The sequence below is a fragment of the Rhynchophorus ferrugineus genome, unplaced genomic scaffold, assembly GCF_030347505.1.
Source record: "Rhynchophorus ferrugineus isolate W39M unplaced genomic scaffold, kcgeb_rfMv2 rfM4, whole genome shotgun sequence".
Classification (NCBI taxonomy): domain Eukaryota; kingdom Metazoa; phylum Arthropoda; class Insecta; order Coleoptera; family Curculionidae; genus Rhynchophorus; species Rhynchophorus ferrugineus.
The window spans coordinates 8,982,900-9,008,226 of NW_027472583.1; the positions used below are offsets into that span (position 1 = coordinate 8,982,900).

General features: G+C 33.9%; 1 protein-coding gene across 1 annotated transcript; it reads left to right on the forward strand.

The window, feature by feature from the left end:
- Positions 1–493: 493 nt before the first annotated feature.
- On the forward strand, positions 494–24,241 carry LOC143194976 (glucose dehydrogenase [FAD, quinone]). The gene is made up of 8 exons (XM_076401799.1): positions 494–823; positions 9,711–9,961; positions 10,017–10,220; positions 18,241–18,688; positions 20,449–20,639; positions 20,695–20,892; positions 20,955–21,296; positions 23,954–24,241. Exons 1-8 carry the CDS (start codon positions 533–535, stop codon positions 24,171–24,173), a joined length of 2,145 nt encoding a protein of 714 aa, XP_076257914.1. The 5' UTR covers positions 494–532; the 3' UTR covers positions 24,174–24,241.
- The last annotated feature ends 1,086 nt before the right edge of the window (positions 24,242–25,327 follow it).

Sequence of the window (25,327 nt, forward strand, 5' to 3'; positions counted from 1 at the left end):
TTTAATGGGCTTCGTCAGTAGATTTCTGTAAACTATTATATTATGGAGAGAAATTTTAAAATCATCGACTTTAACAGTTAGGTTAGGTTGTTTCACAATAGTTTACACTGACGCTTTTTCATTAATAGATATCGCTTGATCAATACGCATGACAACACCTAAGAGTTTGAATTTTAGTTAATAATATGATTACTATAAGAGTTTGGATTTTAAGATGACCCTTCTAAATATCTTTATGCAATAATTAGAGGAAGGTAATTTTTAATTAAAAATATACCAAAACACACTCTACTGAAACTTAAATCAGAATAGTTCTCGTCAAAATCATCTTGTTTCTCTATCATACATCGGTTCTTTTATTTCGTTTGGTATTCAAATATGCTGCACACAATACAACACACACACATATACCGGTCCAATATTTTCGAGGACACCGTATAGAAAAGAAAAACAGTGTCGATCTTTAATTCTAACAGTATTTTCAATCACAGTATTAATTCGGTCGGAATCTTCCCGTGTGTCTCAGTCCAAAATGAACTGCGGATGTGCAGAGACCTACATCGGCCCACCCCTGACCAACACGTGTGGCGGTGGCGCCTTCATCGTGTTCATGGGGCTGCTGGACGCGTTCGTGCGCAAGAAATGCGACATCTCGGAGATCTGCGAACGCATAACGCCACGACTAAAGCCCGATAACGAGTACGACTTCGTGGTGATCGGGGGTGGAAGCGGCGGTGCCACTGCCGCCGGCAAACTGGCCCAGGTGAAGGGATGGTCGGTGCTGTTGATCGAAGCTGGCGGTGATGAACCACCGGGCTCACAGGTGACATTCCTTTCCTTATAATTAACGTATATTTAGAATAGATAATGGTAGTGCGCATTAAGTCTGTCCGGTAAGGCAGCATCAAGGTTGACAACATACCAAGAAAAATTGTAACCTTTTATTGTCTTTTTTTGCGGGTTTTGTATTTGCGTATAGAACATGCCCAGGTATGAATTAGGAGGTCATATTCATCTTTTTTGTTTCGTTTTAAAGGTCTTTCATTTTATAGATAGTACCAAGATAAGGTAAATGTTACAAACATTTTTAAATTAATTTAACATTTTCTTTTTTTAAATATTTTTGGATTAGGATTTTATTTAAATCAACAAAAATCTTTAAAATAGCACTAGATACCAGTGTTCAAAATTTTTTAAATATACTTAACAATTCTTTCCATGAGAATTTAAAAGTAATCACTCCAGTGTTTCTGGAAGGAGTGATATTAATCTCTTTTACTGACTGAAAACATTTTCATAACAACAATTTTTTTATTAATAAAGAAGGAAAAATCACATGTCACCATTAAGAGGTCATTTTCACCTTTTTTGTTTTGTTTTAATGGTCTTTCATTTTATAGATAGTACAAGGAAAATGTAAATGCGATAAATATTTTTTAATTAAATTAAATTTCTCATTTTTTAAATAATTTTGGGTTAGACTTTTATTTATATCAACAAACATCTTATAAACAGCACTAGATACCAGATATCAGAATTTTTATCTATACATGACATTCCTTTCCATGATAATTTAAAAGTAATCACTCTAGTATTTCTCGGAAGAGTGACATTAATTACTTTTACTGACTGAGAACTTTTTCATTACAACAATTTTTTTTCAATAGAGAAGGAACAAGTCACAAATTACCATTAAGGGGTTATATTCGACTTTTTTGTTTGACTTAAAGGTATTTCATTTTATGAATAGTACCAATATGATGTAAATGTTATAAACATTTTTAATTAAATTAACATTTTCATTTTTTTCTTTTTAATAGTTTTGGATTAGAATTATATTTAAATCAACAAACATCTTAATAACAGTACTAGATACGAGTTTTCAGAATTTTTATATATGCTTAACAATTATTTCCATGATAATTTAAAAATAATCGCTCAAATGTTTCTCGGTACAGTGACATCAATCTCCTTTACTGACTCCAAACACTTTCATTGCAATGTTTTATTGACAGAAGAGGAAAAAGTTACATATTACCAAATGCGGTGATACCAGGGCTGCCCAACTTTTCTATATAAAAGATTTACTTTTTTATCTTAAAAGTGTGTCGCGATCGACTTGCTGTTATAGGCGTAGTCTAACGGGAAAGAAATGATGTGAAATGTATACTCTGTTTACACACTGTGTTTTTTAGGTATATAAGTAAGGTGTATAATCAAAACTGTTTTTAATTATTTAAATAATTAAATTATTAAAATTTCGAGATATATTTCCGACACTTTTTCGAGATAAATTTTTACTAACCTAAAATGCAATTTAATTTTTTATTTCAACTCCATTGTATAAATAATCATACTATTTGTTCGCAATATGAAAAAAATATTACAGAAATAAATAGTAAGAATGATAATTTGATTTCAATATATCATATTCCCGTTTCACTTTTTTTGGGTCAGGAAAATTTAACATGAATTATTTATTTAAGCTTGGCTTTAGTGGTCAAGACAACTTAGTGGACGGTCCTCCTACTATTGCGATAGTCGCGGGTTCGAATCCCGCTAGGGCATACTTGTAATTTATATTTTTGATTTTTTATTTTTGTGCTTTATAAATGTTTATAAGTGTGTGTTACGTCAGTACCCAGGTTGGGTAAGTTGTGTCTCTTATGTCCAAATGTCTCTTGGGATGATTTCCAGAAGCCGAGGACCGTGATTTGGAGCTCATATACTTAATATAGGCTCAATCTAGATAAATTTTAGTTGGTATAATGAAAACTTTGTAATATAAGAAAAAAAAAACTAACGGGCTAGATTACTCACGTTTACTGGAATTAGCAGAAAATAGATAATTAAGAATATCTATTAATTCAAAGTAGCGACAGATAAAATCATATTCAGAATTTTGTCATTTAGGAATGTGTTGCTTGGCTCATGGTACCGAGCCACTGTCCTCGGCATTAAGCCTATCTAATGGCCAGTGAATCCCAGAAGAAATCCTGTCTGGTTACTGGCGTGAATGGGATGATTATTTCATGTCGGATTTTCCACTGTTGCCTATAAAGACATTTCTATTTACAATCATAAACATCAAGTATATCCATGCCTGATCAGGATTCGAACCCGCGACCATGGCAGCAGTAGGAGGACCGTCCTGTCGTCTCAACCACTACGCCACCAAGCCTTTATACATTTTATTTGATAATACTAATACAGTCCTGTCGGTTAAGTCAGTCTATAGAAATATAAATTAATTTTCTAATACATTTTGATCCCTATAAAATAAGTCCGAAATTTTATTCAATAGTAATAATTTATTGTTACTATTAAATGTACCTGTAATGTTATTTTACCTGAGTGTCATATATAAACTGACATGAACAGATAAAATTATCGTATAATATAAATTAATGCAATATATAATAAATAACAATTAGTTTATCGTGGCTAATTAAACTTTTCTATTTCCCTTAATTATAGCTTGGTTATCTATAATAAAATATAACAGAATCGATATATAACACATATCATTTAAATGAAACTTATCAATATTTAAAATACGTTATTATACCATACCATGAAAGGTATGGGAGAAAGAGTTTTGACTAAAAAAAAGAAGCCATAATATAAACAAATTTCAAGCAGTAAAAAATATAGATAAAAAATGCGGAATTGCTTTTTTGTTGTTCTCGGAACTTCCGAAATATTCTACTCATATTTTATTAGAATAATGATTTTATTGAATGGAATTTTTATTGAATGGAACAGGGTAGATGTCTTAACACGTTAAACTTTAGTTCTTTAATTATTGTTATATTCAAATAGCTGCTTTAAAAGCGTATGTTATTTGGATAGATTCTTTTCTTTTATAAACTTTTTTGTAGACTTGAAGTTCAGTGTACCACACCTGATCAAACGTTTGATATATATCGATAAATGCAGTCCAGATATCTCTTTTATCGTTTAATGTGTTTTTATTTGGTTAACAAATCTGTGAGCTTGCTGCTTCTTGATGTTTCGTATTTATTACGGAAATCAAATTGATGCTCGGGAACAGAATTTACTTCTTTTTTGACTACTTTGATCCTCTTCATGTATAGATTCTTGAAAACCTTACATATTACATGTAGCCATGTAGACAATAGGAATCTTGTTATTTTTAATAATTAGTCGATCAAGTTTATCTTTAATATCGAAATATCTGGAACGTAAACGAGCCAATCAATGCTAGGACTGGCCAGTAAAAAACAAAGTAAACGTACTGTTATCTTTCAAACCTGCTATAGTATGGATTTATGGAAGTGTTACGTTGTTAATTATATAAAACCGAAGTTACTTCTTTTTTAAAGGTTATATAATAAAATAAAAAATGAAAATACGAATTTTCGACATGCGCGATCTAATAAATATTTCAGGAAGCTCCAGATATGAAATTTAAAAAATCATGGACGCAGAATATGTGCCCTAACCCGCCCAGCTGACGCACCTCATTAAAAAATAAATAGAAGACATATATCATAATAGGCTTTTTGCCCCCACGGTAACAGGAATACCGGTAAATGTCGCATACGTTAAAAAGGACTCGAATTTTTAGTAGAGTGCTTCCTGGGAGGCGCCTCGTACGTTTTATGTTTAATTTTATGATAATTTTAACACACCATAAAAGGCGGTGAAGATTTATCCGGCGCATCCATTTGCAGAACGCTTCCTTCCGCACAGAACAGTTGGCTGAGTAATTTTAAGCTTAATTAATTAGACGGATTAATTAAGGTTATCGTGAAGTTTAACTTTTGTTAATTAATTTTGCTTTATTTTATTTGTTTTTGCTGACGGGGTTGCGGAAATTCTTGAGACATACCTTCAACAATGAGACACATAACATTTTAAATAGTCCTTTACATAACAGGTCAATTGAAAAGTCCCCGGCCTACCATAGTTTTTTTCTATTCAACATAATTCCCTTCAAGGGTGATACACTGATTATAGAGACCCTCCGAGTTTTCGATACCATTTTTGTAGTTCGATTTGTACTTTGCTTCAAAATAGGCCTCAGTTTCGGGGATCACCTCTTCATTTGATGAAAATTTCTTCACAACAAGCATTCTTTTGAGATCTGAGAACAGGAAATAATCGCTGGTGGCCAGATCTGGAGAATACGGTGGATGAGGAGGCAATTCCAAGCCCAATTCATAGATTTTTGTTATCGTTTTCACTGACTTGTAACACGGTGTATTGTCTTCGTGAAGCAGCATTTCCTTTTCATTCAAATGCCGCCGTTTTTCGGCGATTTCGTCCTTCATGCGGTTCAATAACGCTATGTAATAGTCGCTGTTGATGGTCCTTCTTTTTTCAAGGTAGTCAATGAAAATTATTCCATGCGCATCCCAAAATACAGATGCCATAATCTTGCCAGCCGGCTGTTGTGTTTTCCCACGCTTTGTAGCGGGTTCATCGTGTGCAGTCCACTAAGACAACTGTCAATTGGACTTGTGTGAAATGATGGAGCCATGTTTCATCCATTGTCACATATCCATGCAAAAATCGGGTTTATTACACTTGATAATTTTCAAGCACTGCACCGAATAATTAACCCGTCGTTGTTTTTGGTCAAAAGTGAGCTCGCGCGGCACACAGTTTGCACAGAGCTTTCTCATACCCAAATATTCGTGAATGATATGATGTACACATTCAGCTGATATCTCTAGAGTGTCAGCTATTTCATTCAATTTCAATCATTTTGTGGATTTTTTTAATGTTTTCGTCGATAACAACCTCTTGTGGGCGTCCACTGCGTTCACCGTCTTCGGTGCTCATTTCACCACGTTCAAACTTAGCATAGCAATACTGGATTGTTGATTTATTGAGAATTGGTTAGTGACATATGTGAGTCAAAACATTTTTAATGATTTTCTATAATTTCATTCTGGCAATATGGCGATAAGTATAAATTGTGGGGAAAAAACGATTTTGGTTTGGCAACAGATCAAATCATTGACCCAGCTCTCTTGGTTGGCGCAGTGGTAAAGCCGACAGGACAGTCCTCCTACTGTTGCGATAGTCGCGGGTTCAAATCCTGCTGGGGCATGGTCGTAAATTTATGTTTGTGATTGCTTAACATTTGTGATTGTCCTTAGGCAATAGTATATAATCCGACAAGGAAAATGATTCCAGTCACGCGAGCAACCAGGCTGGATGATACCGGATGTCTACTGGGATGATTTCTAAGTTGGTCACTCGTCAGTAGGTAGGCTTAATGCCAAGGACAGTGGTTCGGAAGCCACGTTAATTGAAGTTGAAGAAGAAGTTGCATTTTAATACATTGATTTTCACGATAATGGTTTTGTCTGAGTGAGAGTGTTTTGATTTGGTTAAAAATAATTTTTGTTCTTTACGATTTTGTTTTTTAATGAAATTTTATTCTTCTATAAACTACCAGCTACCCCTGCAAACATCACTTTCGAGTATTAGTTTTCGTGACTAATTATCTGATTAGATCTGGCGAATACGGCATTTGTGAGATCTGGAAACCTTCTTCCTCTCTAAATTCGACCATCATCGTATAATGTTAGGACGCTTCATTATTACTTACTACCTTCTTGCCTACTGGAGTAATTGTGGACTTCTATGATCAAGTTTTCTACTCAATTTTCTTATCGCTGGCTATAGCGTTCTATAGTTACTCTCTAAGCGGCCTCCATAAGCTCTCTTCTCTTATCTCTTCCTAAATACCACATATACAGCTCGAGTTACTCCTATTGAACTTGAGCTGCTGCAGCAGCAGTTTCTACATTTTGTCTCCTCTTTTTTTCTCCTTATAAACAACGCTGACGGATCAATATTTTGGTTTGGTCCTGAAAGAAGAAATCCTGAAAATATTTTTATTTTAAATATAAATTTAAATCGGAAGGTCTAATTCTAAGAATTAAGCCATACGCCTAATTAAATAGTGCTTAAAATTTACGTTACACACAATTCAACCGAGATAATGGGAAAATGATTTGAACAATTTCATTCACTGATATTTGAATATACAAACTCATTAAGTAACATAATTAATTTTAATAATCTCTCAAAATAATTAAACCTCTTAACGTAAAAGAATTAAAAATAATCCATAATGTTTTTTCCTATACTGTTTTTAATACAACTATTTTTTTAAACAATTATCTTTGGTAAAATTGTTCTCCTTGAACGGCAAATATATATCGACTAATTTTAATATCATCAACTGATATTAAACATTAACCTTTGGCAACTTTCACGCGAGCAACCAGTCTGGATAATACCGGATGTCTACTGGGATGATTTCTAAGTTGGTCACTCGTCAGTAGGTAGGCTTAATGCCAAGGACCGTGGTTCGGAAGCCACGTTAAACAGTAGGTCCAGCCCAGATAAACCCTCGTTGGTATAAGCATACTTTGAATTACAAGTTGCGTTTTAATACATTGATTTTCACGATAATGTTTTTGTCTGAGTGAGGGTGTTTTGATTTGGTTAAAAATAATTTTTGTTCTTTACGATTTTGTTTTTTAATGAAATTTTATTCTTCTATAAACTACCAGCTACCCCTGCAAACATCACTTTCGAGTATTAGTTTTCGTGACTAATTATCTGATTAGATCTGGCGAATACCGCATTTGTGAGATCTGGAAACCTTCTTCCTCTCTAAATTCGACCATCATCGTATAATGTTAGGACGCTTCATTATTACTTACTACCTTCTTGCCTACTGGAGTAATTGTGGACTTCTATGATCAAGTTTTCTACTCAATTTTCTTATCGCTGGCTATAGCGTTCTATAGTTACTCTCTAAGCGGTCTCCATAAGCTTGTAAAGATCTCTTCCTAAATACCACATATACAGCTCGAGTTACTCCTATTGAACTTGAACTGCAGCAGCAGCAGTTTCTACATTTTGTCTTCTCTTTTTTTCTCCTTATAAACAATGCTGACGGATCAATATTTTGGTTTGGTCCTGAAAGAAGAAATCCTGAAAATATTTTTATTTTAAATATAAATTTAAATTGGAAGGTCTAATTCTAAGAATTAAGCCATACGCCTAATTAAATAGTGCTTACAATTTACGTTACACACAATTCAACCGAGATAATGGAAAAATGATTTGAACAATTTCATTCACTGATATTTGAATATACAAACTCATTAAGTAACATAATTAATTTTAATAATCTCTCAAAATAATTAAACCTCTTAAGGTAAAAGAATTAAAAATAATCCATAATGTTTTTTCCTATACTGTTTTTAATACAACTATTTATTTAAACAATTATCTTTGGTAAAATTGTTCTCCTTGAACGGCAAATATATATCGACTAATTTTAATATCATCAACTGATATTAAACATTAACCTTTGGCAACTTTATGGGAATTTCCCATTCTAGTATCTCGGTGATGTCTTTCCGAGAACTAGTTTGACATTTTTTTTTTGTACACGGTTATTAACAATGAAATATTAACTCCTAACGATAAGACTATAATTATAAAATGTTTTCGCTTCTTTTTATGGTCTACGGCAATAAAATGACTCACGCCGTTATTGGTATCTTGGTTTTTTCAGTTATGCAAATAAAAAAAATCTATTAGCGTTAATGTTTCTTCAAATTTCTGGTGTGAGTTTTAAGGGACTGATATTACATATGAATTAAAATGTCATTAGGTGTGTAGTAGTAGACGTAATAAATCTTTTTTATTTCATATAAATTATAAACAGTACTCTGAACGGTTGAAACAGTGTTGTTTTTTGTTCGTGGCACCTAAACTAGGTCATCTACCTCGAAATAATCTTCGGCATGCTCAAATTTTCACGCAAAAGATACACCAACTTTTAGCAATTTCCAATTTTAATATTTTAGCTCCAGCTATATGATACAACTTCACTTTATTTTTTGTAATTTTTGAAGTCCATTGTACCTATTGTAGACTTGTCTGTCTGGTCAATTGTCTTGGTCTATCTTCGTGAGGATAATGCATTGTAACTGACGTGAATGAATAACGGGATCCAGGTTAATTTCTTTTTTGCAACAATATATCTTTCTGTTTATTCAAATAAGGTCAGTAGATTTCCAAAGTAATTATTTAAGGATTATTTATTAACTCGTAACACACTACATGTTGTTTTGGATCCTTGTGGTCATGTGGATGCCTGGAAACAAATTTTTGAAAGCTCTTTGAAGGTTTGAGCTGGGTTTTCTTCAGGAGGAATCAAAATGTTAGAATGTCGTGTTAGAAATTAATTTTAATAGTTTGGACATGCCTCTTGAATGAAAAGTCAACGAATTCATCACAAACTGTAGTGGAATCGACCTTTTGTTCACAAAATAACTAAAAATAGAAGACTAACGCTGTCCGAGGCCAGAATAGCTGCAGCCGTGTGTCAAATGTGGCGAGATTTGGTGCAAGTAAATGATATGAATATACGATGATGATGATGAACTATAGGGGGACTAGCACGTTGCTCTCTTAGGTTTTATTATCAATTTTAAAACCACAATATATGATAATCTAGATTGGCTCCAAAACTCGCGACATGGATTTGATTTGACTTGACTCGAATTGATAAAAAAATTATAAAATAGTAATGTGAAAATTGGAATTATAAAATTAAACACTATTGTAAAATATATATTATGTAAAATATATTTGTAAATACATAATATTATTTAGGCAATCAAGTTTCTGGATTATTGTTACAGATACCGTCCATGGTGGTAAATTATTTCGGCAATCCACATATGGACTGGAATTATCAGACCGAGCCAGAACCGGTGGCCTGTCAAGGATATCCAGAAAAGCGGTGCTCGTGGCCTAGAGGGAAGGTTCTCGGTGGCTGTAGCGTCATCAACGGTATGATGTACACCAGAGGCACACCGAAAGATTTTGAAAATTGGGTGGCGGCCGGAAATCCTGGTTGGAGTTATCAAGAGGTTTTGCCAGTTTTCAAACGGTAAATGAGGCGATTTCAAAACGTTAACAATTGGCTAATGACTTGTTTCAATTAGGTTTGAAGATAATAAAGATATAGGTACTTTGGTGGATGCCAGATATCACGGGGTTAATGGTCCGTTTACAACATCGAGGTTCAGACATCAACCAGAGATGGCGCACGATCTCTTGGAAGCTGCACGTCAAATTGGTCAGCCGATATCCAACGATTTGAACGGAGCTCAGCATACGGGCTTTTCTATAGCGCAATCTAACACCAAGTAAGAAGTTCTTTATAGCAATTCTTTTACAATTAACCTAATTCACAACAAGGTATAATTAAAATTGATTTTAATGAAACATATTAATCCAATCTGCTAATATTAAATAATATACATACAGGAGAAAGATAAAATAAAATTAAATAATGCGATGCACACGTATTTCTCACTTTACATACTAATTCTGGTAGTTTATATTTCAGCGTATTGCATGTTTTGTTTTACAGAAAGAAGCAGTCGCTGAAATATGTGATCTATGAAGTGTTGATTAACATTTTATGGACAATATTATTAATGGTAATGATATCATGCACAGTATGTGGTGAAACATCATCGGCTAAAAGGAATAATGGACGAAACATTCAGATACAGACGAACGTAAAAAATGTTATTGCTAGACAACATAAAATATCTCGTTAAAAGTGACCACATCTCAAAACTCATTTGAGTAACACAGTTTCTACAAAAATAGTATGGCAAGAGCTTCATAAAACAAATATTCGTTGAAGGGCAGAACACTTTATAACGGAAGCCAACGCTAAGCTACGAGAGGAGTGGTGTAAAGATAAAATGCATATTTAATGATTGGACGAATGTAATATGATCCGATGAGTCATTCTTTACATTGCTTTCTAAAAATGGTTGGGTTTAAATATGAATAATCCTATGAGAAACCTACTACTTCTACCACTAGCTTTTTAGACTCAAGCATGGGGTATGATTGGGCATTCAGCCAGTATTCTTCTTCAAATCACTGACCGGATTAGAGCCCATGAATATCTCGACATCCTCAATGACGACGTTCTTACTACGACTCACATATTACTATTATTGGATTTTTTTCACAATAAACGTGCTCAATTCTAATACTTTTTGTGATCTAAATATATGTTGTATGTCTCTATTCTTCTCTTCTAGTAGCATTTTATGTACATTGCGTAGTCCAAACATGTAAAATTTTGTCTGTAACAGTGCCAGTAACCATTCCATATATATTCATGTCAAACGTGCGTTCGTACTGATCATATTTTTAATAACTACTAGGAAAAGTTACATTAATAGTGATATACCCTACCAGTGTTAGATGTCTAGCCACATTTTAGATTCTCTGATATTATGTGAGCTTTGGACATAATACTCTGGATTTCACCAAAATTTTACGACCATATATAATGTAATTGTAAGAAAATATGGAATAAGCATGGAACTAGCAAATTATAAACAATTTGATGCAGACTGTCGCAATTGCTGAATTTCACTACCTTGAGAATTCAGCGATCAAAAAATATCGATACTTTTGGCCATATATCAATATTTTTGTAAGCCTTATTTTTTCGATATTTTTTTTCAAAAAATTAATTATTTTTAATAAACCTTTCAAATTAATACTTAATTCAAAGGTTTAATGTGTTTTGGTACTTGATTTTAAGGAATTAGAATATTTTCTTTCTTGATTGTAAAGGTTTATTAAAAATATTGATATATAATTGATATATGATATATAATATTAAAAATATAGATATATAATATTGATATATGTCGATATTATTTTTTCTCTGATATATCGATACATTTCGATATTCGATCGATAATTTTCTCGGTGGCCGACACCCCTAATTCAGCGTCATTTCTGTGTGTAAAATCATTTCTATCATCATTGTCGCGGATCAAACAACATTTATCAATACATATGCTCTTTTGCTTAAATAGTATTTTCGTACCAAAAAGCAATATTTAATCATAAAAACAAAATATTTGTTACTAAAACCACTGTTAACTTTTGTTTGTCATTAACATTTTTACACGTTGCGTTTGAAAATTAGGTTGACGCGGTCTAGGTTAGGTTTATAAAAGGTTTTTATTTATATATTCAAATATATATATTAAAAACATTACTCACCTTTTTTGTAACATGGCGATACCGTCTCAAAAGAATGATATTAATTTGTTCAATCAATTTGTTCATCGGTAATAGTCTGAAAACATTTGATACAACAACTAACAATCTGTCTCAAACTTGTTTGCGGTTACTTACATTAATACTTTCGCCTTTCCGTCAGTAGAAACGGCAAATCAATATCAATGCCTACAGATAATATCTTTAATTGTCATTTGGGGTTTTTATGGAGGCTCATTCATACCGCTCACGATTAATAGCGATCTTTAGATTATTTTTCAGCCTACCCTTGTATTTTCCAGACGCATAAACAATTATCACTACATAGTATAAAACAAAGTCGTCTTTTCTGTCCCTATATCCCTATGTGCGCTTAAATCTTTAAAACTACGCAACGGAATTTGATGCGGTTTTTTTCAATAGATAGAGTGATTCAAGAGGAAGGTTTATATGTATAATACATGCATAATATACTAAGGCAACATTGCTAATTTTAGAGGTTTCTAACGTGATGTCGTAAATTAACCTATTTTTTTAGGCTTATTTAGCAATTAGCAAAAACGCTGCCTAACCCTACGAGTTAGATCAAATTAATGTACTACAGTATTGTACACCATAAAAAGGTCTACAAAAAAGTCCGCGATGGTATATGTTTATCTTTTAGGGATAACCCACATTAACCATTTTTATTGTTTACTTTTTACGTGAGAAAATGGCTTATTTACGAAGCTATTTTAAGTAATACGGTATTAATCCTTATCGAATTAAGTACCTTAAATACAGTGTGCAATTAATATAGATCAATATGGTTCCTTACAGCATGTAAATTAAACAAATATTTTCGGAGATATTACAAATTTAAAATTTGCGTTTAAAAATGTGTAATGTAATAAAAATTGTATGAATTTAGATATTCCAAAGATAGCAGGAAATCTTCATAGTAAGTATAGGGGAAGAGGAATTGTTTTACTCCAAATTTAATGCGTGCAGGCCAAGGGCAGTAATGAATGAACCAAAAATACTGGATCGATTTTAATCATGTTTTCATTGAGTGACATAGGCATATATATTTTATGTCCGTGCAAAGTCGGAGCGGGCCGCTACGTTTTTATATACAACGTTCATATTTTTTCTGTAGTGTATTTAATTTAGTATCAGCATTGCACCCGTGCGAAGCCGGGGCGGGTCGCTAGTATTAAATATTGGTTTGTTTGAATGCTGTTTCATTAGTACATGATGGATTTCTTTTTTCGGTGCGTATTAAAATGATTAATAATTGACGCCGGCCATCCATTTTCGGCTTCCACGATCGGCACGAACCAGTTTTCCTTAATTTTTTTTCTTCCTCGTCGGCCACACGAAACAGCTCGAGTCGGACCAGTTCTCGTCGTTTAAATGTCAATAAACCAACGATTATTTTTCGGCAAATTGCCGGCCGAATTCTCGAAACCCTCGTCACGGTAGTATCGGCGAGAAGAGCAATTCGATTGTGTATATTGGCCGTTAACATTTTCGAATCGACGACAGCGACATTGAAATTGTTGGTAGTCCAGTCTTATAAGACAAAAAGAGGTTCGTACTTGGAATGAGAGATAATAAGCTGTAAGTCCGTACAAGTCTTTATTTTGACATTCTAAAAGTTGTCTCAGAAGTCTCGTGTCCGCGTTTTAAGATATCAAAGGTCGAAGGTTACAAAAATAGCTTTCTGCAATTAATTCGCATCCTATAGGTTTAGAGCGCGCGTAGGTAGCACTCTTAACACAGCATAATGCAAGAACCAATTATTAATCTTGCATATAGCGCACAAAGTCTATCAATCGCAATCATACTAATGAATAATTTTTATTATTGTTAATTTTAATAAATTATATGCTGCTAATATCACTACAGAAAAGGCCAAAGGCCATGCAGATGTTCTTATTATAGAAAATTCAATCGAAGGATCTCACGTCAAAGGAGTGATTATAGGAGAAGATATATATTTGTTCGTTATTTTAGTTGGACGTACTCATCAACATGAAATTTTCTTTTAAGTTAACAAATGTTAAAACCTAAGTATCCTCGCACGCATTTAGTGGTTATGGAACGAATTCTGCCATGTTTAAAAAAGGGAAAAAAACTTTAATTACAACGTTAGTGAAAATCTCCAAATTAGGTCAACCAGCTTAAGTATTTTGACAAGAAAATAGCTCTCTACAAACATTACACATATACTGGCTCCGAAGTTCGAGTTCAGTCCCGATCACCTTCATCAGGCATAAATCGTTAAGTCAACAAAGCTCAATAAATCTGTGCAGTTATCTAGTCTTAGACCAACGTGTATATCTGCTCTCTGTATCTGCTCTATACTGCTGATATCCCAGCAACAAAAGAAACAGAACCTATTTGGAACCATTTACCGAGGACCCAGTTTTCATGGAACATGAAACCAGCAAAATAGCTCGGCATACATCTCAATGGTGGTTTAAATTGGAAACAAAATGTTTGACCAAAAACAGAGCAGATTAGAGTTAAAATCAAGAAACTGTACTGGTTAGACCGAAGATAGTCTCAACTTAACCTAAAATCAATGAGGTTGGTTTATTAGTAAGTCGTAAAGCAAATGTTGACCTGTAAAAATGGGGTTGCACTAATACATCAAACCAACTAGTAATCCAACGCGCCCAAAACAAAATTCTACCATTAATTATCTATGCTTATTGGTACATAACCAACGAAAAGCTGCACAATGACCTCGAAATCAAATGGATATACGAAGTAATCCAATATTTCGTCTTTCAACATGAAATAAGGTTGCCAAATCTTAAAACTGGACAACACAAATGAAATCAGAAGATTGAAGCGAACGAAACCACAGCAACTTGTTTAGTGCATAAGTGTATTCTTAAATTTGGCCTTCTTAAATTCTTAAATTTATTAAATTAGTAGTTTATTTTTATTTTAATTTGGGAAATCGATACGAATGTATTAATCGCGTACCCGTCTTGCTTATGTATTAAAGCGAGTATGATAGAACAGTAGTAATACATCCAACGACGATGATGATACTGTAAGAGAAGTTTTCGACAGACCTAAAGGCATTGTAGAAGAAGCAAATTGAGACTCATGCTCTTGTTGCTAAAGATTTTGTAAAATCTCAGCATATTTGAATTTGTACTAAAATAAATATATAGGAGTGTATTTTTAAATAAAACATTATTTCCTGACATTTTTTCTACTTGATATGTATTTATAATTAAAGCATTTCACTTTAGTTACAGCAATAGGTAAGTATTATTAAACAAATATGTATTTGATTAATGAAAAACATTAATAAATATAATGTAATAATTAATAAAAAATTAATTTTTATTTTTTAATAAGTGATCTTAAAATATCTTGTCTCAAAAACAGTTGAATGTATAAAAACATATTTGAAGCAAAGGTGTAAAGATTTTTGTTTCTGATAATGGTCGTAATAAATGCAAATAGTATTAAACCCACAGGAAGATATACATCTGCAAAAAACCTATTTTTGTGACACTTATTCTTTGATATCTTAACTTTTAGAATGTCAAAATAAATGTCTACACGGATTTACAGATTATTATTTCTCATTCCGTAGTGAACCCCTAATATGACTGGACTACGGATAAAACACCGGTCGAAGGCGATGGGTTTCTCGCGTATGGGCCTTGATCTAGAGAACAAATGAGAGGTAGACAGAGATAGAGAGAGAAAGGGAGAGAGAAAAGGCGATGAGATTTAACAAACTAGTTTTTTTTCCTGTCGGGTTCGGGTACGATTACGATGTCGGAATTTAAATGTTTGTCTTGTTCTTTTGTTTGCTCATTTTCTGCGACTAAGTGCCATTTGAAAAGATAATGAGCCGATACAGTGGCTCGATAGCAATCGCGAAACATATAGTTCTCGCCCGTTATACCAACCGATCAAAAAAAAACGGTTGATAATTGAATGAGATGTTTATCTGGTTGAGTTTTTATTCTACATGGACATGAATCAGATGCAATTATTATAAATAACATTACAATTGTCACTGTGTAATATAAAAAATTGCTGTGATATAGTGATAAGTTGTACATACACTGTCTGATATTAGCACATGTAAAAGATATATAGAACATTTTTTGCAAATATAAATTACATCGGCCTGCAAGAAATGTTCTTAGATATGTTTGATACAGTATTTCAATAAGTCTTGTATCTGTCATATATTATGTGTTCCCATACTTTAATAAACGATGTCCTCAGGTGACATTGGGAAGTATGAATCTTAATAACTATTAGATTCGAGGGTTTTAACATTTATCTACATATTATATAACAGGTCAATTGGAAAGTCCCCGGCCTGACACATAGATGGTCCTACTAGAATTAAATTCATATGTTTCTTAGCTAGCCCTAACCCTCAAAAAATGCGTGTATAAATTTGACAGCTGTCGGATTATTAGTTTGTGAATTATAGCATTTTGAGTGAAGCAGCTTTTGTTATTGAAATATAAATGGATGGAAAACAAATTTCGCATGTTGATAAAATATTGCCTTTTGAAAGGAAATCGTACAGTTGAAGCAAAAGCTTCGGTATCAAGCCAAGTTTCCGGACACTGCCTCGGGAAGATCAACCATCAATGATTGGTATGCTAAGTTTAGATGTGGTGAAATGACCACCGAAGACGGTGAAAGAAGTGGACACCCAAAAGAGGTTGTTATTCAAAAGAGGCTGTTACTAGAGGTCAGATTTCACTTCATGTCACTTCATGTATTTTTGCCATCGTTTTCACTGACTTGTGTCACGGTGCATTGTCTTGGTGAAGCAGCACTTTCTTTATCTTCAAATGCGGCCGTTTTCCGGCGATTTTGTCGTTTAGACGGTCCAATAACACTATGTAATAGTCGCTGTTGATGATCCTTCCTTTTTCAAGGCAGTCAATGAAAATTATTCTATGCGCATCCCAAAATACAGACGTCATAACGTTGCCAGCCGACTGTTTCGTTTTTCCACGCTCTGGAGTGGGTTCATCGTGTGCAGTCCTCTCGGATGACTGACACCCACTTTGCACAGAGCTTTTTTACGGTCATTCAAAATAATTTTGGGGATTATTAAAATGTTTTCGTCGTTATCAATCTCTTTTGGGCGTCCACTGTGTTCACCGTCTTCGGTGCTCATTTCACCACGTCTCAACTTAGTATACCAATCCTTGATGGTTGATTTTCCTGGGGAGGTTTCCACATTTTTTCACCCGGCATCAAGCCAAGTTCTTGCTTCAACTGAATTTTTCCCTTCAAAAAGCAATATTTTATCAACACGCGAAATTATTTTTTATCCATTTTTTTCACAATGACAAAACTTGCTTCACTCAAAATGCTATAATTCACAATCTAATGATCCGATTCAATTGACCTGTTATAATATAACCATTAAGTGAATATGAGATAACCTCAAGAAATTTGAAATGGAAAAGTACCATGCCTGAATCATTCAATCAATTAGTATTTAGCTATGTTGGGTGACCTTTGCTTATAGTCATTAACTGAGTATTAATTTAATATAAGTAAAATATGATATGTCTTAAATAACAGCAATCGTAGTCATAATGATCTTAATAAATCGACAATCGTGTAGCGGAGCTATTATAAAAGAAAAACAAAATAAGCAGCGAGGAGAAAAACGTCGACAAAACATATTAATAAACCCAACGAACGTTCATTTTTTCCCCAATCGCTAAATTCTCCCCTTAATCAATTTTATCTACAATCGTCAATTTTCCTGCTATATTTACGGAAAATATTCCTGCCTTAACAAAACGTTTCAAACGCTGATAAAAAGGGAAAATCTTTACCTCGCAAGAGAAAAAAGGGCCACCTTCATTAGGCCCTCGTGCCAGTCCTACCTCCCCGCCAACCTTCCGCTGTCGTGTCCATGTCATCAATCATATTTCCAGTGTTGTCCTTGATATTTCTTTGGCAAACCTAATAAGGCAATAAAATAATTAGGCGATGGAGTGAGGTAAGTCTCCGAGTTTCTGCCTTCCTCTCGTCTTCTCGTGGATATTAAAAGCAGAATGTTTAAAAATAAGTCATTAGTCATTTTCAATGCAATAAGGTTAAGTGTTTTTATTTTAGGGATGGTGTACGTTTGAGTACAGCCAGAGCGTATGTTCGACCTCAGCGTAATAATCCCAATTTCCATGTGATGATCAACTCTACTGCTACAAAGTTATTATTAGCACAAAATGGAAACACCAAAACTGTATCCGGAGTCGAGTTCGAGTATAACGGAAGTCGGTACACCGTGAGGGTGCGGAAGGAAGTTGTTCTGGCGGCCGGTGCCATCAACTCTCCCCAGCTGTTGCTGTTGTCCGGTATCGGACCGAAGGAAGAATTGGAACGTGTTGGTATACGTCAGTTGCACAATCTTCCAGGAGTTGGAAGGAATCTCCAGAATCATGTAGCTTTCTACATGGGTTACAAATTAACCAAAGTTCCAGCGGTGAATGATTTGAACTGGGCCACTGCTCTGGATTATATTTTGTATAAAACGGGACCCATGAGTTCTACAGGATTATCTCAGGTAAGTTATATAGTCTCCATTTTGATATTTTTAGTTATTATGACTCAAAAGAGTAGAAGTTAAGTCAGGTGACCTAATTTTTATAGATTTTTCATGTAGAAAGTATGCCATTGAATTCCTTCTAAACGGTTGGACCGTTTTTGATAAAAATATTTGTGTGTTTATGTGGATTCGAGAGAGGTTTAGATACAACATTCTGAGCCGGTAGGTGACGCTGTGATAGGATTCCAAGTTTTTTTTTTTAAATATTAAAAAAATCAACTTTAAGAACATAAGACAACAAAATCACTAATTTGATGTTATTGTTATCATCTTATATTATTCGTTTTATTATCGAAATAAATTATTCCGTCCAAACAAAAATCCAATGTTCGGGAGAGACAACGTCTATTCTGTTCGCCAATATTTCATATAAAAATTTAATAACAAATTTAATATTGAAAATGTTGTTTTTGTTTTTTTTTTTAATTTTGCTCTACTTTTTTTTAATTTTCTTACTTTTTTTTAATCTCGCCGCTACGACAGATATTTCTAGACCTGGACGCGATATCTTTATGTAGGAAATTTTAAAAGGTTCATTCATTGAACCGTGCAGTATTGAGGAGAACAAATAGTAGTTAACTGAGTGTCTGGTGAAGATATTGAGGATTAAGAACTTTTTATCTCAAGTTTAAGGGGACTTTTGAGTGTTAACAGTATGATCTCCATTCTTTTTTATCCCGTAAATGATCTTCTGAAGAATTTCGCAGTTAACATCCGAGTTTGCAGGAGTTTGTGACAAAGTATGCTTTTCATGGCCCATCAGATAAACAGAAATTCTGTCTCTAATGGGATATACTGTTTTGGAATAAATATAATGGGTTCCAGAAGCACCATCAACGACGGCTATTACATAGCGTTATTGGACCGCTTGAAGGACGAAATCGCCGAAAAATGGCCGTATTTGAAGAAAAAGAAAGTGCTGCTTCACAAAAACAATGCACCGTGTCAAAAATCCATGAATTGGGCTTCGAATTGCTACCTTATCCATAGTGTTCTCCAGATCTGGCCCTCAGCGACTATTTCCTGTTCTCAGATCTCAAAAGAATGCTCGCTAGGAAGAAATTTTCGTCGAGGTGATCGAAGAAACTTAGGCCTATTTTGAAGCAACGGACAAATCGTACTACAAAAGTGATATCGAAAAATTAGAGGGTCGCTATAATCAGTGTATGACATGAGAGCATGTTTACCTAGATTGTATTCGCCGAATCCATCTAAAAGCTATTGAGCATCTTTTGTTTCAACACCTTTTTGTTGCATTTGCTTTGGGTTTCCATCTAGAAGATTTTGTAATTTCGCTTCTTAAAACTTTAAAGGCAGTCAATAAAATAAATAATTAAACGTTTCATAGATAATTCTCTAAAATTCCAGGATATCGGGCCTTTTATATACTTCTGGTTGTAGTCAGCATAAGGGGTTCTTTACCAGGTCTAACTTCTGACATCGTTTTTGCTAGACACGTGTTTTCTATTCACTCGGTGCCTTTCTTTGGTCTAGTTTATTATGTTATCTTAAGTCATAATTCTTTTCCCATGCCACAATCATTACAAAAATTAGTTAAATGGTCTAATAAATTATTAGAAACTATGCAAAAACATACAAAAAACAATTAAAACACTGAACATAATAGTTCTGCATCATTTTAAACCACAACCCTTATTAAACAAACTATTATATGCCACCGAATGAGCTATGTAATCTAAAGCAACATGTAAAACTAGGTAACCGCCAGACTGAACAGTCGTTACGCACATCCCAGCGGCACTGATCCTGATTTACAAATCTTCTTCGCCGGATACACCGCTCACTGTGCAGCTTCGGGATCGGTTGGTGATGTAGAGGATCCTGAGGATCCATCCGCATTGAAGGACCTAACTTTTTCACCCGTGGTGCTACATCCCAAGAGCAAAGGGTGAGTTAGTTATCTCTCTCCTCCACGGGTGGTATAAAAATAATTCGTTTTACAGATATATCGGTTTACATACAAATAATCCATTTGATCCTCCGAAAATGGTTGCGAATTATCTGACCGAACCCGAGGATGTAAAGGTATTGATCGAAGGTATCCGCGTTATACAGAAGTTGGTCAACAGCACGATATTGCAACAGAAATACGGTATTCAAATTAAACCAGTGACGTATGGTGATTGTGCGAATAAATATCAGTGAGTATTACATCTGTTTTGGGTCATAATAAACTGTAGTTGATGTTTCTGTTTATTTCTAGATATGATTCCGATCAATTCTGGGAATGTGCGGCAAAATACTATACGGGTCCGGAAAATCATCAGTCTTGTTCCTGCAAAATGGGCCCACGATCAGACCCGCTAGCTGTGGTCGATAATAAGCTCTTGGTGCACGGTATCAGCAATCTCAGGGTTATGGATGCATCGGCGATGCCGGTTATGTTATCAGGCAACACGCAGGCGTCGATAGTAATGATGGCTGAGAGAGGTGTTGATTTTATCAAGGAACGGTGGTTGAACGCTGTTGTCGGAGTCGGTAATAGGTTTGGTGAACCCAACGTTTTCACGCAGAGATTCCCCGCGGTTACCTCACCACCAGCTAAGTAAGTAATAGGCATACAAAATATTTTACGATTATATACAGGAGGAAAATCTGAAAATTTGACACACACATGGTGATACTAAAATTAAATCCATATGTTTTTTAGTTAGCGCTAACCCTCAAATGATGCGTGTATAAATTTGACAGTTGTCGGATTAGTTTGTGAATTATCGCATTTTCAATTAATCAACTTTTGTTATTGTGAAAAAAATGGATAAAAAGGAATTTCGCGTGTTGATAAATTTATTAATTTTTGAAGGGAACAACATAGTTTAATCAAAAACGTGGCTTGATGCTGAGTTCCCTGACACTGCCCCAGGAAAATCAACCATCAAGTATTGGTATGCTAAGTTTAGACGTTGTGAAATGAGCCGAAGATGGTGAACGCAGCGGATGCCCAAAATAAGTTGTTACCGTCGAAAACATTAAAAAAATTCACAGAATGATTTTGAATGACCGTAAATTGAAATTGAGTGAAATACGAATTCTCCAAAAAGCGGCCGCATTTGAAGAAAAAGAAAGTGCTGCTTCACCAAGACAATTCACCGTGTCACAAGTGAGTGAAAACGATGACAAAACCCACGAATTGGGCTTTAATTTACTTCCTCATCCACCGTATTCTCCTGATCTAGCCCCCGGCAACTATTTCCTGTTCTCAGAACTCAAAAAATGCTCGCTGAGAAGAGATTTTCGTCGAATGAAGAGGTGATCGCCGAAAATGAGGCATATTTTGAAGCAAAATCCTACAAAAATGTTATCGAAAAGTTGGAGGGTCGTTATAATCAGCGTATCACCCTTGAAGGAAATTATGTCGAATAAAAAAAAATTAATTTTGAGAAAAAAAGTGTTTTACTATGGTAGACCGGGGACTTTTCAATTGGCTTGTTATATGCTTGTTCAAGAATGCTGGAAATCTCAATATCAGTAACAGATGATATCAACAAAAGTCAGATTTCATATTGTTTAAATTATTACAGAAATTAACACAATTTTTTATAGTTTAAGTACATCTTAAATAGCTGTTATCCTATTTAATTGACAAAAAAGCGATTTCTCTTGGTATTCCTCATTTAAATAATATTTATGATGGTTGTTACCAGGTATCTAGGTATTTGCTTTTCGGTTTTTGTAACATAATTTACTAGCTGTAAGTATACAATGATATTATTTGATACATATGTCATTTTATTCTGCTGACGTTAAACTCAAAAGTACACAAGTTACGTACCACAAAAATAACAGCATTATAAACTAATTTTTTTTATGTCCAGTTGCATGTCTGAAAATGGGCATTTGCATTATTTTTCTTGTTTTATCAAAAGGAACAACCTGCACGAAGTTATCGTTTTCTGATAGTGAGCTACGTTGAATATGCTCCAACTACAAAAACATGTCAAACCTGGTTCTGGTGGGCTGAAAATATTTAAAGATTCAGCATTGCAGGAATTACTGAATCCAAGAGACATGTGTTGGATAAGACCCAACACAGACTCAAAAACAATTAGTTACGTTTAATGTGAGCCAAGTTGCAATTTCTGAACGATATGATCGTAAGCGATGAGAAATACTCAGAAGATGGGCAGAAAGATGTCACATGAATTGAATGACAGATAATTACGAAAATGAAAAATAATTCAGAAAATGCTGTTTCAAATCTACGAAAGGAAGTTGTTTCTGCATGGAATAGAATCACCTGGCGAAGGCAGTCAATCGACTGCAAAGCGAAATTATTTCGGTCGCAAGACTCATGCTTTATGGACCAGGTTGGTGTGTACTGGTCGAAAAACGTTTACAATATATCTAAAGAAAATGATAAGGCGATTTTGCAGCATGGAAATTGATATAGAAAACCAGTTCAAGAGTGGTTACTTGGATGGGAAGGTTTGAATTGAATGTATTGTGTGATTAGGATACATCTTAAATATAACATAGATATGTTTATTTGATAGTGCAGTACTTTTTAAACATTTAAATAGTACTTTTGCTGGGTACAACAACAGATGAATTACTACAAGTTATTTCAATGTAATTAACTCAATACTGACGAATTTTATCAAATATAATCGACGACTATTAGTAGTTTCTTGAAGGAAAATCTGTCAGAAACCGAGCGAAAGCACTATAATATAATTTTTCAACATGTCCAGGTTTATGAAGTCAAATAATACTTAGACATGTTGGAAAGGCAATTTTTTACCCTAATATTCAACTTTACCCGATATTGGTCTACTAAATGACCATTTATTACGATCCATTGAACATAGCTTTGTCATCTCACGAAGATAGGAAAAAAAGTATCGGTTCTATTCGATTTGGTATATTGTAACGCATATTAACGATGAACTATATTTAACATTTAACATTAATTAAAAATTTTTATATTCTTAAAAAATGAGTTGGGATAAGGTTTTTTCGATTTTTTCATGTATTTCAAAGCCAATTTATCATATACATTTCAAGATGATATATATATACCCTGGTATTTTCTGCTACAACTAATTCCGTCACTGTAGAACTTTTAAGATTTATAGTTGTTATTTTTCAAACACTCTATATTATTAGGTTAAGTCAGTCTATTATGATATATCGAAAATTACCTGCTTCCCAACTTTATAATTCTTATTATTTTGCTCTATTACTTTTATCTTATTTTTTTAGGGATTATAACTACTACTATCTTCTCAATAAGCAAACTGGTACGCCTATTGGCTTCTCCCATGCCGATACGTTTTACAAGCAGACACAAAACTTTCCCAACCCTTATCTAGGACACAGCGGGAAATACATACCACCGACTAATTACTATCAAAACCAGAGCCCGAAACCTGTATACCATCAAGTACTGAACTATAACACAGTGAATAATAGACAGCTTTAATTATCTGAAAGTGTTCATCAACAAAATAATTTCATTAAGTCAACTGTAATATACCAATATAAAGTTTCGTTCGTTTCTTTGATTTAGTGATAAAACCAATATAAGCTCGATTTAGTATTACTATTTATTATAATATAAAACCACCATGTACTGTACATTCTTCCGTACATGTACATGATCATTTTTCTAAAATATAAACCAGAAACGACCTTATATTCTAAGCATAAACATATTTTTTCAAATAATATTATTTTGTGCTTTCGAAAATATTATTTACTTTATTAGGGGAATAAATCTGGTCAAAACTTTTGTGAATCAAACTAAAAATCGCATATGAATCATTATGAATTTACCAATATTCACCTGGTTTTAGATTGTTAATAACATCAAGGCAGGAAGTTCTTTCTAAGTGTGAGGAGTGGTGTTTCTTACTGGAGAAGGGCCATCTCCAATGACATCAAAAACGAATATTCTTTTCCAAAAAACCAAATGCTTGTGAATCTAGTGGGATCAACAAGGCATTGCGAGCTACTGAAACTGAATGATATTGTTACTACAAATGTCTAGTAACATCAACAAAATAATATACAAAACAATTATTTTGTATTGGAACAATATACCACGCGTATCAATGGTTATGAAGGATATATTTCTGCAGTCCGAATGGTAAATTATGTCACATATACCGTACTCATCAAACATAGCACACTTTGAATACCACTAGTTCAGTTCTATATAGTATGGTTTGGTTGTTACACTGTTGCAAAATATTGAAAAATTTCAAAAATGGGTCTAGTAATATTCTAGGTCTATTAATTATGTATATATCTATTAATTAATGATCTAATAGGAACATATTAATGGACAAATAATGTTGCCTTAATAAAAATTTTTGTCATAAAAATATATGTTATGTAATATGGTCGAGACTATCCAGCCAAATTGAAAACAAATTATTTTTTAACTACTTGACTGGTGAATGAGTGAGACAGATTGCAGTGGCTCAGTTTCATAACAGTAGACTGTTGGAATATGGAGTCGCCGGTAGGAAACCATTTTATGGATGGATTCCACAGAAATTTGGATAGAAACAGTGCCATTTCGAAGATCTTTAAAAGCAAACTGGCGGACGAAAGTACAATCGATGCACCACG